The 12,366-nt window shown below is 39.4% G+C and overlaps 1 protein-coding gene across 2 annotated transcripts in view; it reads right to left on the bottom strand.

The window, feature by feature from the left end:
- LOC148013783 (putative plant SNARE 12) overlaps window positions 1-12,366 on the bottom strand; it is a 60,741-nt gene that overhangs the window by 26,435 nt on the left and 21,940 nt on the right. For both annotated transcript variants that reach the window (XM_087667683.1, XM_087667682.1), the window contains exons 6-7: window positions 11,903-11,982; window positions 11,737-11,793 (exon numbers count right to left, since the gene is read on the bottom strand). In XM_087667683.1, the coding sequence (XP_087523809.1) occupies window positions 11,737-11,793; window positions 11,903-11,982 (137 nt within the window). The remainder of the gene's footprint in view (window positions 1-11,736; window positions 11,794-11,902; window positions 11,983-12,366) is intronic.

The raw sequence follows: 12,366 nt of genomic DNA, 5'->3' as shown, positions 1-12,366 counted from the left end.
TTATGCAGAGTGTATGCTTTACTATGGTTATTTGTCCAAAATAGTTGTGATACACTAGTGAGAGATGCATTCAATGAATTTCCGACACAAGTTTTGCATTCTTTATGAGTCTTCTGTTTTGGTTTTGTTGGCTGGAAATTTTTCAGCAAGTATTTGGCATGAGGGTGGTTGAGCAATGGCAATCAATGATGTTTTGACTATGACGCCTTTTGAGAAATTCCAATGCATTATACTTTGCTTTGGCACATTAGGGTGCAATGGAAGATGATCGCATGGATTTTAAGGGGAGGTTTGTCATGAGGGTGGGAAATTTTGATGCTTTGCTTAGCATTTGATTAAGAGATAATCAAATACGCAAATGTGATTTGCACGTGATGTGTAGGATAGGTATTTCCCAATGTGGGATCTAGAATCTCAAGATATCAATTGATGCCAAAGGCAAAAGTTGTAACAAGTGATACCTGACAAATACTATGTGGTATATGGTGTCAAAATTTGACCTAGAACGATTAATTAGCCATAAATATCAATGGTGATACTAGGGAATTGGCATTAATTAATTAACCAATGCTAGTTTTGAGGCTAATGAGTGCTCAAGAATACTTAGCTAATAAATTAGCCTTGCCATAGCCAGTTTTCAAAATTAACAAAGCTGGATAATTCTGGAAATTGTTTTTGGAAGGCCACCACTTGGCAAACCTTACCCATGCAAGTGGGAAAAGGTGGTGGGAGGTTGGGAGAGCAAAGGGGAGACTATTCTCGAGATGGAGAAACAGGAGGAGAAACTCTAGCATCAGTCACCAGCAAGTTGGAGGCAATTTGGACTAGCTAACTGATCCCAGGCAACAAGCGGCAGCCAAAGGGGGCTCCTCACAAGCAAGTGACAGTGGCAAATTGCAAATGACAACAATTCAAGGGCCATCTGGCAGTTTCCGACGGCTGCAAAGGCTGTCTAGAAAGGGCAGCAATTGTTTTCCTCCATCTCGCCACGAGAAATATAAGAATTTTTTCTCCCCTCAACCTATTCTCATTCTACCTCAACAATTTCTAGCAAATTCAATCATTAGAGGGGGAGATTTTGATGAATCTCTACTGTAAACCCTGATTTACAACAAAATTTAGGGTTTGACAAGCACCTCAAGAAGTGTGCTCAAAAAATGCAAGGCTAGAGACTTGAATTTCAGTCACTAAAATCAAAAATATCAAGAGATTCAAGTGATCATTCAGTCAACAAACATTTGGGGCTAAATTTTTCACCCAAAGAGCACAAATTAAGACCAATCCCAAAGCAAACCAAGGGGCAAATTGGTTTGAAGGCTTGCTAATCATTTATGACAAGGGGCACTTGGATCGGTGGAGGAGATTAAAGAGTCTCAATGTACTCCACACATTTGCAATAAAAGATAAAGAAATACTACAAGGGACACCAGTTTTGGGGCCAATAGGTTGTCCATTCTCCAAGGTTAAGTTGTAAATTGTGCATTTCAATTTATGCACTTTAGTTACTTGCAATAATTATTGATTAATCAAGTTATTACCACCCTCTTCGAGGAAGGCTAGTTTCATATGAATGCATCAGAGGGTCATACTTGAGATGATTTTGCATTGATTGTTCTCAAACAAGATCTTTGGCCTTGGCTCTACCTATCAACCTCAGGATTTACTCCAACATACAGCAATATGGTCTCACTTGGATCGTATATATGTTATGCAAGATGATGCTTTCTTACCTGAGATTCTAGAGATGAGAGTATTGCAATACTATGCTTTATTAAATCACTTTCCTTTGTAGTCTGACATGCTTAGACAGCCATTAACCCCCTTTGCACAATTTTTGGGGTAGACTTCCTTTGTGCTTTAGCTCCTCCTATTTGAGTCATCCAATCTTCAATGGTTACATGAAACATTTGCTTAATAGGAGTCGTAGAGCGTAGAAAATAGACTATCATGAACATGGCACACTCTACACTGTTCATAGTGGAGCTTCCTAAGCACCTTTGGGTCAAGGTTGTTAACACTTCAATGTACATCCTCAACCGGTTTCGACTACAACTGTTCCTCAAAGGATTCCCTTCGAGGCATTTTTTGGCACTCAGCCTCTCATTTCCCATTTCAAAGCCTTCAGGTGTCATGCATGCACGCACACTCCTAATGAAAGCTCATTTCCCCGAGCTGATCTCCTGATTTTGGAAGGCTACTCTTCTAAGGCAAAAGCCTTTTGTTTGTTCAATCCTTGGACAAACAAGGTGATTATCCAAAGAGAAGTTTTTTATGAGAGGAATATTGTACATAGCACTGTATTGGCCTCTGGGTCAATCCTTTCTTCCACATAGAAGATAGTGCCATTTGAGCGGGTCTACTACCCACTCCTCACCCACCTACAAAATCTTCCACACCCTGACCTCCTCCACAAAATTCATTACCTCGCTAGTACCAACAAACCATGCGAGATTCAAGGATCCTTCCACCGGATTTCACTCCAAAGAGCCCTAGAAGATCTGCTTAGCTTGCACCTAGTGTTTCATTTGTGCCTATCTAGCATATTCTAAGTCGGAGAGTTGCCACAAGACTATAGAAAAAGAGCTTGCGAGCATTGATCAAAATGAGACTAGGACTTTGTTGGATCATCCAAGCCACAAGAAAGTCATCGAGACTAAGTGGATCTTTAAGACTAAATTCAAAGTTGATGGAACTTTGGATAAATATAAGGCTCGCCTTGTAGTACCAGGTTTTTGCCAAAAACATAAAACCGATTACAAGGAAACCTTTGCACCCGCTGCATAGTTGGCATCATTCTGTCTATTGGTTACACTATTCGATCTATCAAATGGACAATTAAAGTGTCTGCCTGAACGGTTATTTGAAGGAGTTCTATGTGAAGCAAGCTCTCGGATTTTCTTCTATTGATCGTAAAGAAAAGATCTTTTATTTGCGAAAAGCTCTTTACAAATTGAAGCAAATACCACAATTCTGGTTCAATAGGATGAACAAGTTCCTTAAGACTCATGGATTCCATTCTACCCCTTATGACCCGAACTTATATATAAAAACCACTTTCAAGAGGGTCAGCTACATTCTCTTATATATTGATAATTTACTTATTACAAGCATAGATTCTACTATCATCAAAGATATTAAGGCCCAGCTTTGTTCCACATTCAAGATAACTAACCTCGATCAATTATCCTATTTCTTAGGGATGGAGATAGTTCGATTTGAGATAGTATTTTTGTATCTCACTACCTAGAAGTACACTCTTCAATATTAGTGGAACAATATTATACTAATCAGACTCGTTCTGTGGCCATGCCACTTGACCCTATTGTCCATTTATCTAAGGATTTCTATACCTACAGATCTATTGTAGAAAAACTTCTCTAGTTAATTCATACTGGGCTTGATCTTGTAAACTTTGTTTCTTTACTCAATCAGTACTTTAATACACCTAAAATGTCACATTGGATTGCTTATATGTGTGTATTGAGATATGTTCGGTGCACCTTTTCCTATGGTCTAACTTATAGTCATAGTTTGCTTTGCAAGGGTAATTTGATTCAAACTAGGTTGGAGATTCCAACACCCCCGTCAATCTCACAGCAACTACATGTTCTCGTTGAATGCAACTCCCATTTCTTGGTCAATTCGTAAACATGAGACAGTGGCTACTTCCAACTAAGGTAGAGTATCAAGCCCTCTTTAATGGCACCACTGAGGCTATCTACTTGAAAAGACTACTGATTGTTTTTCACTTACAGTGCGACTCTCTCACTGTCATCTACTTGGGAAATATTGAGATAGGAGTATCACAAGCAAGTGGGCAGGCTCACATTGGACTGAGTAGACGATTGGAACAATCAAAGACTCAAGTTGAGCCAATGTTAAGACAATCTACAAGAATCTCTAGACCACCAAATAGGTGCAGTCCATCTCTTCACTATGCCATGGTTACAAATTGTGGAGAACCTTTATACTATGTTGATGCTATGATAAGGGATGACAATTATAAGTGGAAGAAGGCTATTCGATTAGAGAGATACTCTTTTGTCAGAATGATACTTGTTTGAGAGTTAGTTCCTTTGCCTAAGGGCAAGCATACCTTACCATCCAAATGGGTTTACAAGCTGAAAATGTCTCCATCTGATGCATTGCGTAAGTACAAGGTAAGATTGATAGCCAAAGGATTCAAGCAAGAGAAGGAATAGACAAGTAGTCATAATGACCACCCTTTGTACGGTACTTTGCATTGGTTGCCAAGGAAGATATGGAGCTTATATTGATGGATGTTAAGATAGCTTTCTTAAATAGGAATTTGCATAAGGATATTTGTATGCAATAACCAAAGGCCTTTGTTATGGAAATCAAGGAATAGTCGGTATGCAAGTTTCATAAGAGCTTATATGGATTGAAACACACTCCTAGAAAGTGATACCATAAGTTCAATGCCTTCCTAAGATCTTAAGGATACACTAGGAGTGAGATCGATTGCTACTTATATACACGGAATGTTAGAATTTACCAATTCTATGGGCAATGCTCAATGTTTTACTCTTTAGTTCTTTTTCAGTTCTTAGTGTGAACACAAGTAAGGTTATAAGTTGTGTCACCACTCTTAGAGTTGGCGTTAGAGTCAGTTAACTCTAGTTGAGTTAGAGCTAGGTCTTTCTTAGACCTATCTTGTACCTTTCATTCTCATTCTTTCAGTTCAGCAAGTACACTCTACTCTTTTGCTTCACCACACTCTCATTGTCTCTCTTTTCTCTCCTCCATAGCTGACTGTCATTTTCCAACATTTGACATCAAAGCAGGTTCTAAGCATAGATTCCGTTCAGTCACCATCAGCCAGTACTGCCCCGCCTAAGGTCCTATTGCTGTCAGCCAACTCTCAACCCAAGGAAGAGGAGGATGAGCTGATGTTGTTTTCAGCCTGCGTGTAGCCCTACGCGCAGTCCTACGTGCAGCCCACATGCAGCCCGAGGAGCTGCTGCTGTTTGCTATTCTGCCCCTTGTTTTCACACCTCTACCTACCATATTCTCAGCCCTACCTGCGCTTTTCTGTGAACCCTAAGAAATGCAAAAACCCTAATTTTCAGATTTGGGGTTTTTTTGAAATTTTTGCAATTTTCCATCCATTTTGGTCATTCTTTGCGAATCTCAGCTCATGCGGCCCAAAATTTGGGGCTTTTGTCAGTTTTCGCTCCCAGAGTTCAAATTGACAAACAAATTGAAAATTTTTCACAATTTCTTTGACATTCCCGCCAAAAATTTTGAGGCTTTTGCTCAATTTACAATCCCGTGTGCAAATCCTCATTGGAAACACTAATATTGCATAATTTTATCAACATTTGTGCAAGAAATTTAGGGCTTTTATCCTAGAGGCTTCGGCACGCATCAGGAGGCAAATTCCAATTGTTGTTCGCTGTTGGCACACACCTTGAGGTGACATTACTGCAGAAATTCAAGCTCTAAGATACAAATTTCTTCAATTTCTTTGAAATTTTAAGAAGAAATTTGGAGCTTTTGCCCGGCACACATTCTAAGGCAACAAACAAGTGGTACAGTAGCATTCAATTGCTATTACTGTTAGATTGAGTAGAAAATTTTGAAAATTTTCAGTAAATTTTGGTAAGAATCGATATTACATTGCTATAATTTGTACTTTTGAGGACACGCATTATGAGATAGATGTGGTACAACAGTGCGTTGCTGTTATTTCTTGGCTGAGTGTTGATTTGAGTCAAATTAGGCACACTTTGACATTTGTGTAACAGTTTGGTACTTGTTACATAGTCCTGAGGGGATTTTTGGTACTCTGAGGAGTACAATCTATACTTTAGCAAAGAAGTATTTAGCTGCAAATTTTTATCCATTACTGATAGCATGGCACGTTAGGGGACTAATGACCAAAGTAACATCCTTGGTGTTCTCACTCAATCAGGAGGACAAACTTGATGGATCAAACTACCTGTTGTGGAGTTTTATGGTCCGCAACCTTCTTGTAGTGAAGGACTTGTGGAACTATGTTACAGGTGATTTGTAGCGACCAGGAAGTCTTGCACCTCAAACACCTTAGCATAATGCTAGAGGACAAGCTGTTGGTGTTATTGCCCCTCCTTCCCCTCCTACGAGGATTAGAGGAGATGGGACTCAAAAGATACAAATGCACTTTCTTTGATTGCCTTGTCAGTGAAAAGATCAATCATTTCACACATCCGGTCTTGTAAGACCTTAAAATCAGCATGGGATCTACTTAAGCGTATGTTTGTAGCACGTAACAAGACCAAAATATCTTATCTTCGTAGAGAGTTGACCAATGTAAACATGGATGAGGGTGATAGCATTGACAAATCACCTTACTCACATACAGGATTTGTGCAAGCAACTGCTCAATGTGAATGAAATCATTCACAATGCTGAATTGGTAAATATCACACTGAACTCTCTTCCAAAGTCGTATCTTGGTTTCCACACCTCTCTGATGTTGTCTTTGAGGGGGGGCAGCAGCCCCTTACATTTGTGGAGTTGGAAGCTCTCTTGTTGCAAGAGGAACAGACTACTCGGAAGAATGTTACATTGCATTCAAGAGATGTGGCTATGCTTTCCAAGCTCAAAGGCAAAGAAAAAGTCAAGCAAAATGCAAAAACTCAACAAAAGGGTGATGTTGGACAGCCATCAAATTAGGTTGTCCACGACATAGAAAAGTCTAAAAGAATGGGAAATGTCATTATTGCAAGAAGCCAAGTCACTATATGGATGAATGTTGCAAGAGATTAGTCAAAGAGAAGAAAAAGAACTTTGATTTGGCTGGCCAAGAGACGTCAGCCAACAAAACTACTAATGGTGATGCTTCAACCAACTTTGTGGAGAAGGACTATGCATTTCTAACTTGCAGTTATGATTCTTCAATGGCTGATTCAGCATTTAATGCTGCTGAAATGCAACAAATATGGTATTTTGACGATAGAGCTTCAAAGCACATCACTTCTAGGAAGTGTTTGTTTACATCTTTGCATTCAACCCTTGCTGGGAAGCGTGCTACATGTGCAAACAATAGCAGTTATGATGTTTGTGGCATTGGAATAGTCACTATTACTGTTGTAGATGGTTTTGACTTCATGCTTCTAGATGTCTTGTTTGTGCCTTGCATTACAAAGAACTTGTTGTCTATCTCTACTTTTAGCAAGCATTGCTTTCAAGTCATCTTTGAGAATGGCAAATGCATTGTCAAAGACAAGGAGATGGAGTATGCACTCAAGCTATCTAGGACCCTGTATAAGGGTTTGTTTTTGTTGGATGCCTATGGTGCACAGTCTTATGATGCTCTGACAGCCACTACTCTATCGCCCACTATGCAAAATGTGGAGCTATGGCATGCCCACTATGAACATATGAGTTTTGGGAGTTTGATAACCCTTTAGAGGAGTCATATAGTAGATGCATTGCCTCCAATGGAGGCTCCACCTCCTCATGCATACAAGGGATATATTTTGGGCAAGATGCATAGAATTGCCTTCAAAAAGGATAGTGCAATGTGTCCTGTCCGAAAATTGCAGCTTATTCACTCTAATGTTTATGGTCCCATGAGGACACATGCACTTGGAGGTCATCTTTACTTTGTTACATTTATTGATGACTACTCTCGGTATACATGGGTGCATGGGTTGAAAGCAAAATCTAATGGGTTTATGCATTTTAAACATCTTGTTGCAAAGCTTGAGGCTAAAACTTAAAATTTGCAGACACTTCACACGGATAGAGGGGGGGAGTACATGTCTCGTTCTTTTGAGACAAATTTGCTTGATCATGGCATTACACATCAAGCCACTGTTAGAATGACTCCTTAGCAAAATGGTGTTGTTGAAAGAAAGAATTGTACTCTTATGGAGATGATTGTTGTATGCTCAAAATCAAGGGGCTGCCTCATAAATTTTGATTAGAAAGCCTTTAGTGTGCAAATCATGTGTTGAATCGTGCACCTACTAAGGCACTAAAGACGATCATCATGTCTGAAGCTTGGTATGGCAAGAAACCCACGGTTGACTACTTTGGAGTGTTTGGTTGCATAGCCTATACACATGTTCCGAAAGAGCTTTGTGGGAAGCTTGCTGACAAGGCTGTAAAATGCATATTTACTGGCTATAGTTCGAAAAGCAAAAGCTATCGCTTATATGACCCACGCACAAAGAAAGTTTTTGTCAGTAGGGATGTCATATTTGCTGAAAATGTTGCATTTTCACATGATCTCTTTCAAATGCCAACCACCCATGACATTGATGATGTTTTTGAGGATCTCTTGCCACTTTCTTTGGAGTCCGTGCCTGCTGTAAATTGTTGGATAGACATAATACAACAAGTTATTGCTGCACCATATGTGCCTGAACAACAAGGTATTGATGATGGTTTGCCACATGCAGTGGAAGAAGCAGTACATCATGAAAGGGCTGCTGTAAATGCAGAAAAAACAGTCTCGAGATGGCTGTTACAAACTCTCCAGGAGAGTAAAATGGATGCTCCTTTAGCTCAACGCACTAGAAGGGTTGCTAGACATGCAACACATGATGCACGGGAATCCCACTTGGCTAATTTTTATCGAAGTAGATGATTGTAATGAGCATGTATTTATGAGCTCACTGTTGGATGATGATGAGCCTACTTTCTTGAACAAAGCTCAGCAAGATGTATATTGGATGCAAGCCATGTAGGATGAGTTAGACTCTATTGCCACAGTGATTCAGATTCGGTTGATGATGCAAACACTAGGCAGTTTACTAGTGGACACTAATTCTTTTCGGGCCGTTCATGCATTTTATGGCTAAGCAAGAAACAGCGTACAGTGGCTACCTCATCCTGTGAGGCTAAGTATAGGGCCTTCACGGCATCAATGAAATGTGTATGGCTGCACTGATTGTTGGCTAATCTACATTTACCATTGGAGAGTCCTGCACCCATTCTTTTTGACAGTCAGAGTGCTATTGCAATGGCACAAAATCCTGTGTTTCATGCTCACATGAAACATATTAAGGTGCATTACCATTATGTCAGAGAGAGATGCTATGCACAAGAGATCAGCTTAATATATGTTCCTACACAAGAAAATGTTGCAAACATTTTCACAAGGCACTACCTTGTGAGAAGTTTGAGGCTTTTCACAAGTCCTTAAACTTGCTATCCTTTGGTGATTGATCATTCCTATACTTTACCACATTGGCATTGCAAGGGAGTGTTAGAATTTGCCAATTCTATGGGCAGTGCCCAACATATTAGTCTTTAGTTCTTTTCCAGTTCTTAGTGTCAACACAACTAAAGTTATAACCACTCTTAGAGTTGGAGTTAGAGTCGGTTAACTCTACTTGAGTTAAAGCTAGGTTTATCTTAGACCTATCTTGTACCTTTCATTCTCATTCTTTCAATTCAACAAGTACACTCTACTCTTTTACTTCAGCACACTCTCATTGTCTCTCTTTTCTCTCCTCCATAGCTAGCTGTCTTTTTCCAACACAGAAGGCAATGGATGGTAGCCCTATGATCTTAATACTTTATATGGATGGCATGCTCATTGTTGGGAAGCCACTCATAGATGTGGATACACTAAAGAAAAGGTTGCATGAAACCTTTGACATGAAGGACTTAGGGAATAATAGCCACATTCTTTGCATATGGATTATGCAAAACACAAACAAGAAGATCCTCTATTTGTCTCAAAAGAGGTATATTGGGAAGATACTGGAGCATTTCAATATGGAGAGAGGAAAGGCTATCAATGTTCCATTGCCTCCATATTTGAAACTGAGCCAAGAGAACAACCCTACGTAAAATAAGTAGAAGGTTGAAACAGCCAAGGTTCCTTATGTATCCGCAGTTTATAGCTTGATGTATACTATAGTCGCTACACATCAAGATACTACCGCTATCAATGTTCCATTGCCTCCATATTTAAAATTGAGCCAAGATAACAACCCTACGTCAAATAAGTAGAAGGTTGAAACGGCCAAGGTTCCTTATGTATCCACAATTTATAGCTTGATATATACTACGGTCGCTATACATCAAGACACTGCCTATGCAATGGGAATGGCTAGCAAGTTTATGGCAAATCCCAGCAAGAAGTATTGGGAAGCAATGAAGAGTATCATGAGATTATTAAACGGCACTAGAGTTATGCGCATATGCTTTGGAAGGAAGAATGCATCTATCCTTAGGTATGGATGCAGATCTTACAAGAAATGTAAACTCCAGAAAGTCTATGGCAGGGTTTGTCTTCGCATTCACAGAAGGTGCAATTTCATGGATCTCTCGATCACAGCCATGCATGGCCTTATCTACCTCTAAGACCAAATGTGTTGTAGCCAACACGGCATGCAAGGAGACTATATGGCTTACTCATCTAGTAGAAGCTCTAGGCATTGCAAGAGGGATGCATATTTTTCATTGAGATAGTCAAAGTGCCATCCAACTTGTATGGAATCTTGTCTTTCGTGCAAGACAAAGCACATTGAGATGGAATATCACTTCATCAGGGAGGTGCTTGAGGATAAGCAAATTGAGCTTGTCAATATTCATAAGGATAACAACCCTACAAATCTTCTCACAAAGAACTTATCTTCTGAGCACTTTGTACACTCAAGTACTAATGGGCACTAGATAGTATCTTCAATGTTTTATTCTCCCTCAAAGGCACATTGCCCTTTAAGTGGGAGGTTGTTAGGATAAAGGCCAATGACCAAACACCATGGGGGCACCCCTTGTACACTATACAATCATATGCAAGTGAAGATAATGAGAATAAAGGTAACTAAGTACCCACCAAAACTTGTGTGTGTGTGTGTGTGTGTGTGTGTGTGTGTGAGAGAATAAGTGTATATTAATGTTGGAATATTTACATCCGGCCTTCAGGCCATCCAAACAGAAAGAAAGGATACAACCCTCTCTCTCTCTCTCTCTCTCTCTCTCTCTCTCTCGTTGCATTGATTCCACATCCCACCATCACTTCCTCGGTTGCATGTTGTAGTTTCTTACCAAGAAAAGTTCAATTGTATCTCATGTGTACACAGAACATAGGACATTGTGATGCCCTTAGCAACTCAATAACTTACGAGTTCCAATATGCCTATTCTAAAACTTTACTCAGTAATATGATCTGCTGAGGATCCATCCTAGGATTGATTCGACTCAATGGTTATATTAGTGGTTTGGTATCAGGCAATACCTCTGCAGGAAAAACATTAAGTCTTCCTGTGCAAAGAGAGGACCGGCAGTGATCCCCATTAACCTTTAATCTGAACTTTTCATCTACTGTTTGGGTCTTTCGTGATGAAAGAGAGTAATTTTTTTTAAAAAGCAATGGAGTTTCTTGCAACTCATAACATATCATGTAAAAAGAAATTGCTATGCTTCAGACATATGGAGTGTAACTATATTTTCAAGGATAATTGAGTTTTGGAAATTAATATGCATGTAAGTCCTTGTTTCACATCCAGGGCACTATAAGAAAATCCTTTCCTAGTAAGGGAAATTTTTAAGAAAGAAAACCCTGAACAAGCATATCAGAACAAGTGTGAGTTCAAACAAACTGTACAATTTTCTTATTGTGAATAGCATATGAGTACATTCTAACCAGACACTTCATGTATGAACGATTAGCACAGTAACACCAGAGCAGTGTTACACACTTTATGCATGTCAAGTGAAGGCAATAGTGTCAAATCTAGAAGTTACCCAACCTCCCTATGTTCCCCTTACCTGAGCCTTTAAATTTTGAGCTGTTTGTGCACCTACATTGATGGTATCTTCCACTACCTGTGACATCAAGACTGTTATCCATAGTCATACAATCCACAATAGACTACGTGAGACTTCAGCAAGGCCAAATCCTATTTCATGTCAACTTCAGTTTTCAAGCCCTTGCCTTTTTTGATCTTTCAATTGCTTGGTCTGTTTCATCCATTGTCTTGTTTCCAGATTCAATCAGTTCCTGGTTTGTCATTGCTGCAAGGATGAAAATTCTCAATCAACTCACGGCTATGATTACTCTGAAATTGTATGCATAATCAACAGGAGAAGAAAATTCCTGTGAACACTTAATGAATTTTTATTACCATGATAATCCACACAGTATGCAAGATGTAGCAAGATGTAAATATAGAGCTATTGAACTGAACTGCTACCCTAAATCAGCTATCACACAATTGTTGACAGTTTGCATAGATACTACTATATGATGAAGTAAAGCCAAAGATAAATGCTCTGAAACCGTATAATTAGAGTTTCTTAGCAATTTAGGTGACGTAATATGTAAACATCCATCGATAAGTGAAACATTAAGCTATGGAAATGTCTTCACAGACCAAAAGAGCATAACAGGGAGGGAAG

The sequence above is a fragment of the Lygodium microphyllum genome, chromosome 26, assembly GCF_053477565.2.
Source record: "Lygodium microphyllum isolate KBCC chromosome 26, Lygodium_microphyllum_v1.1.10, whole genome shotgun sequence".
Classification (NCBI taxonomy): Eukaryota; Viridiplantae; Streptophyta; class Polypodiopsida; order Schizaeales; family Lygodiaceae; genus Lygodium; species Lygodium microphyllum.
The sequence above is the reverse complement of the archived record's forward strand: the minus strand, read 5'-3'. Positions and strand labels throughout refer to the sequence as shown.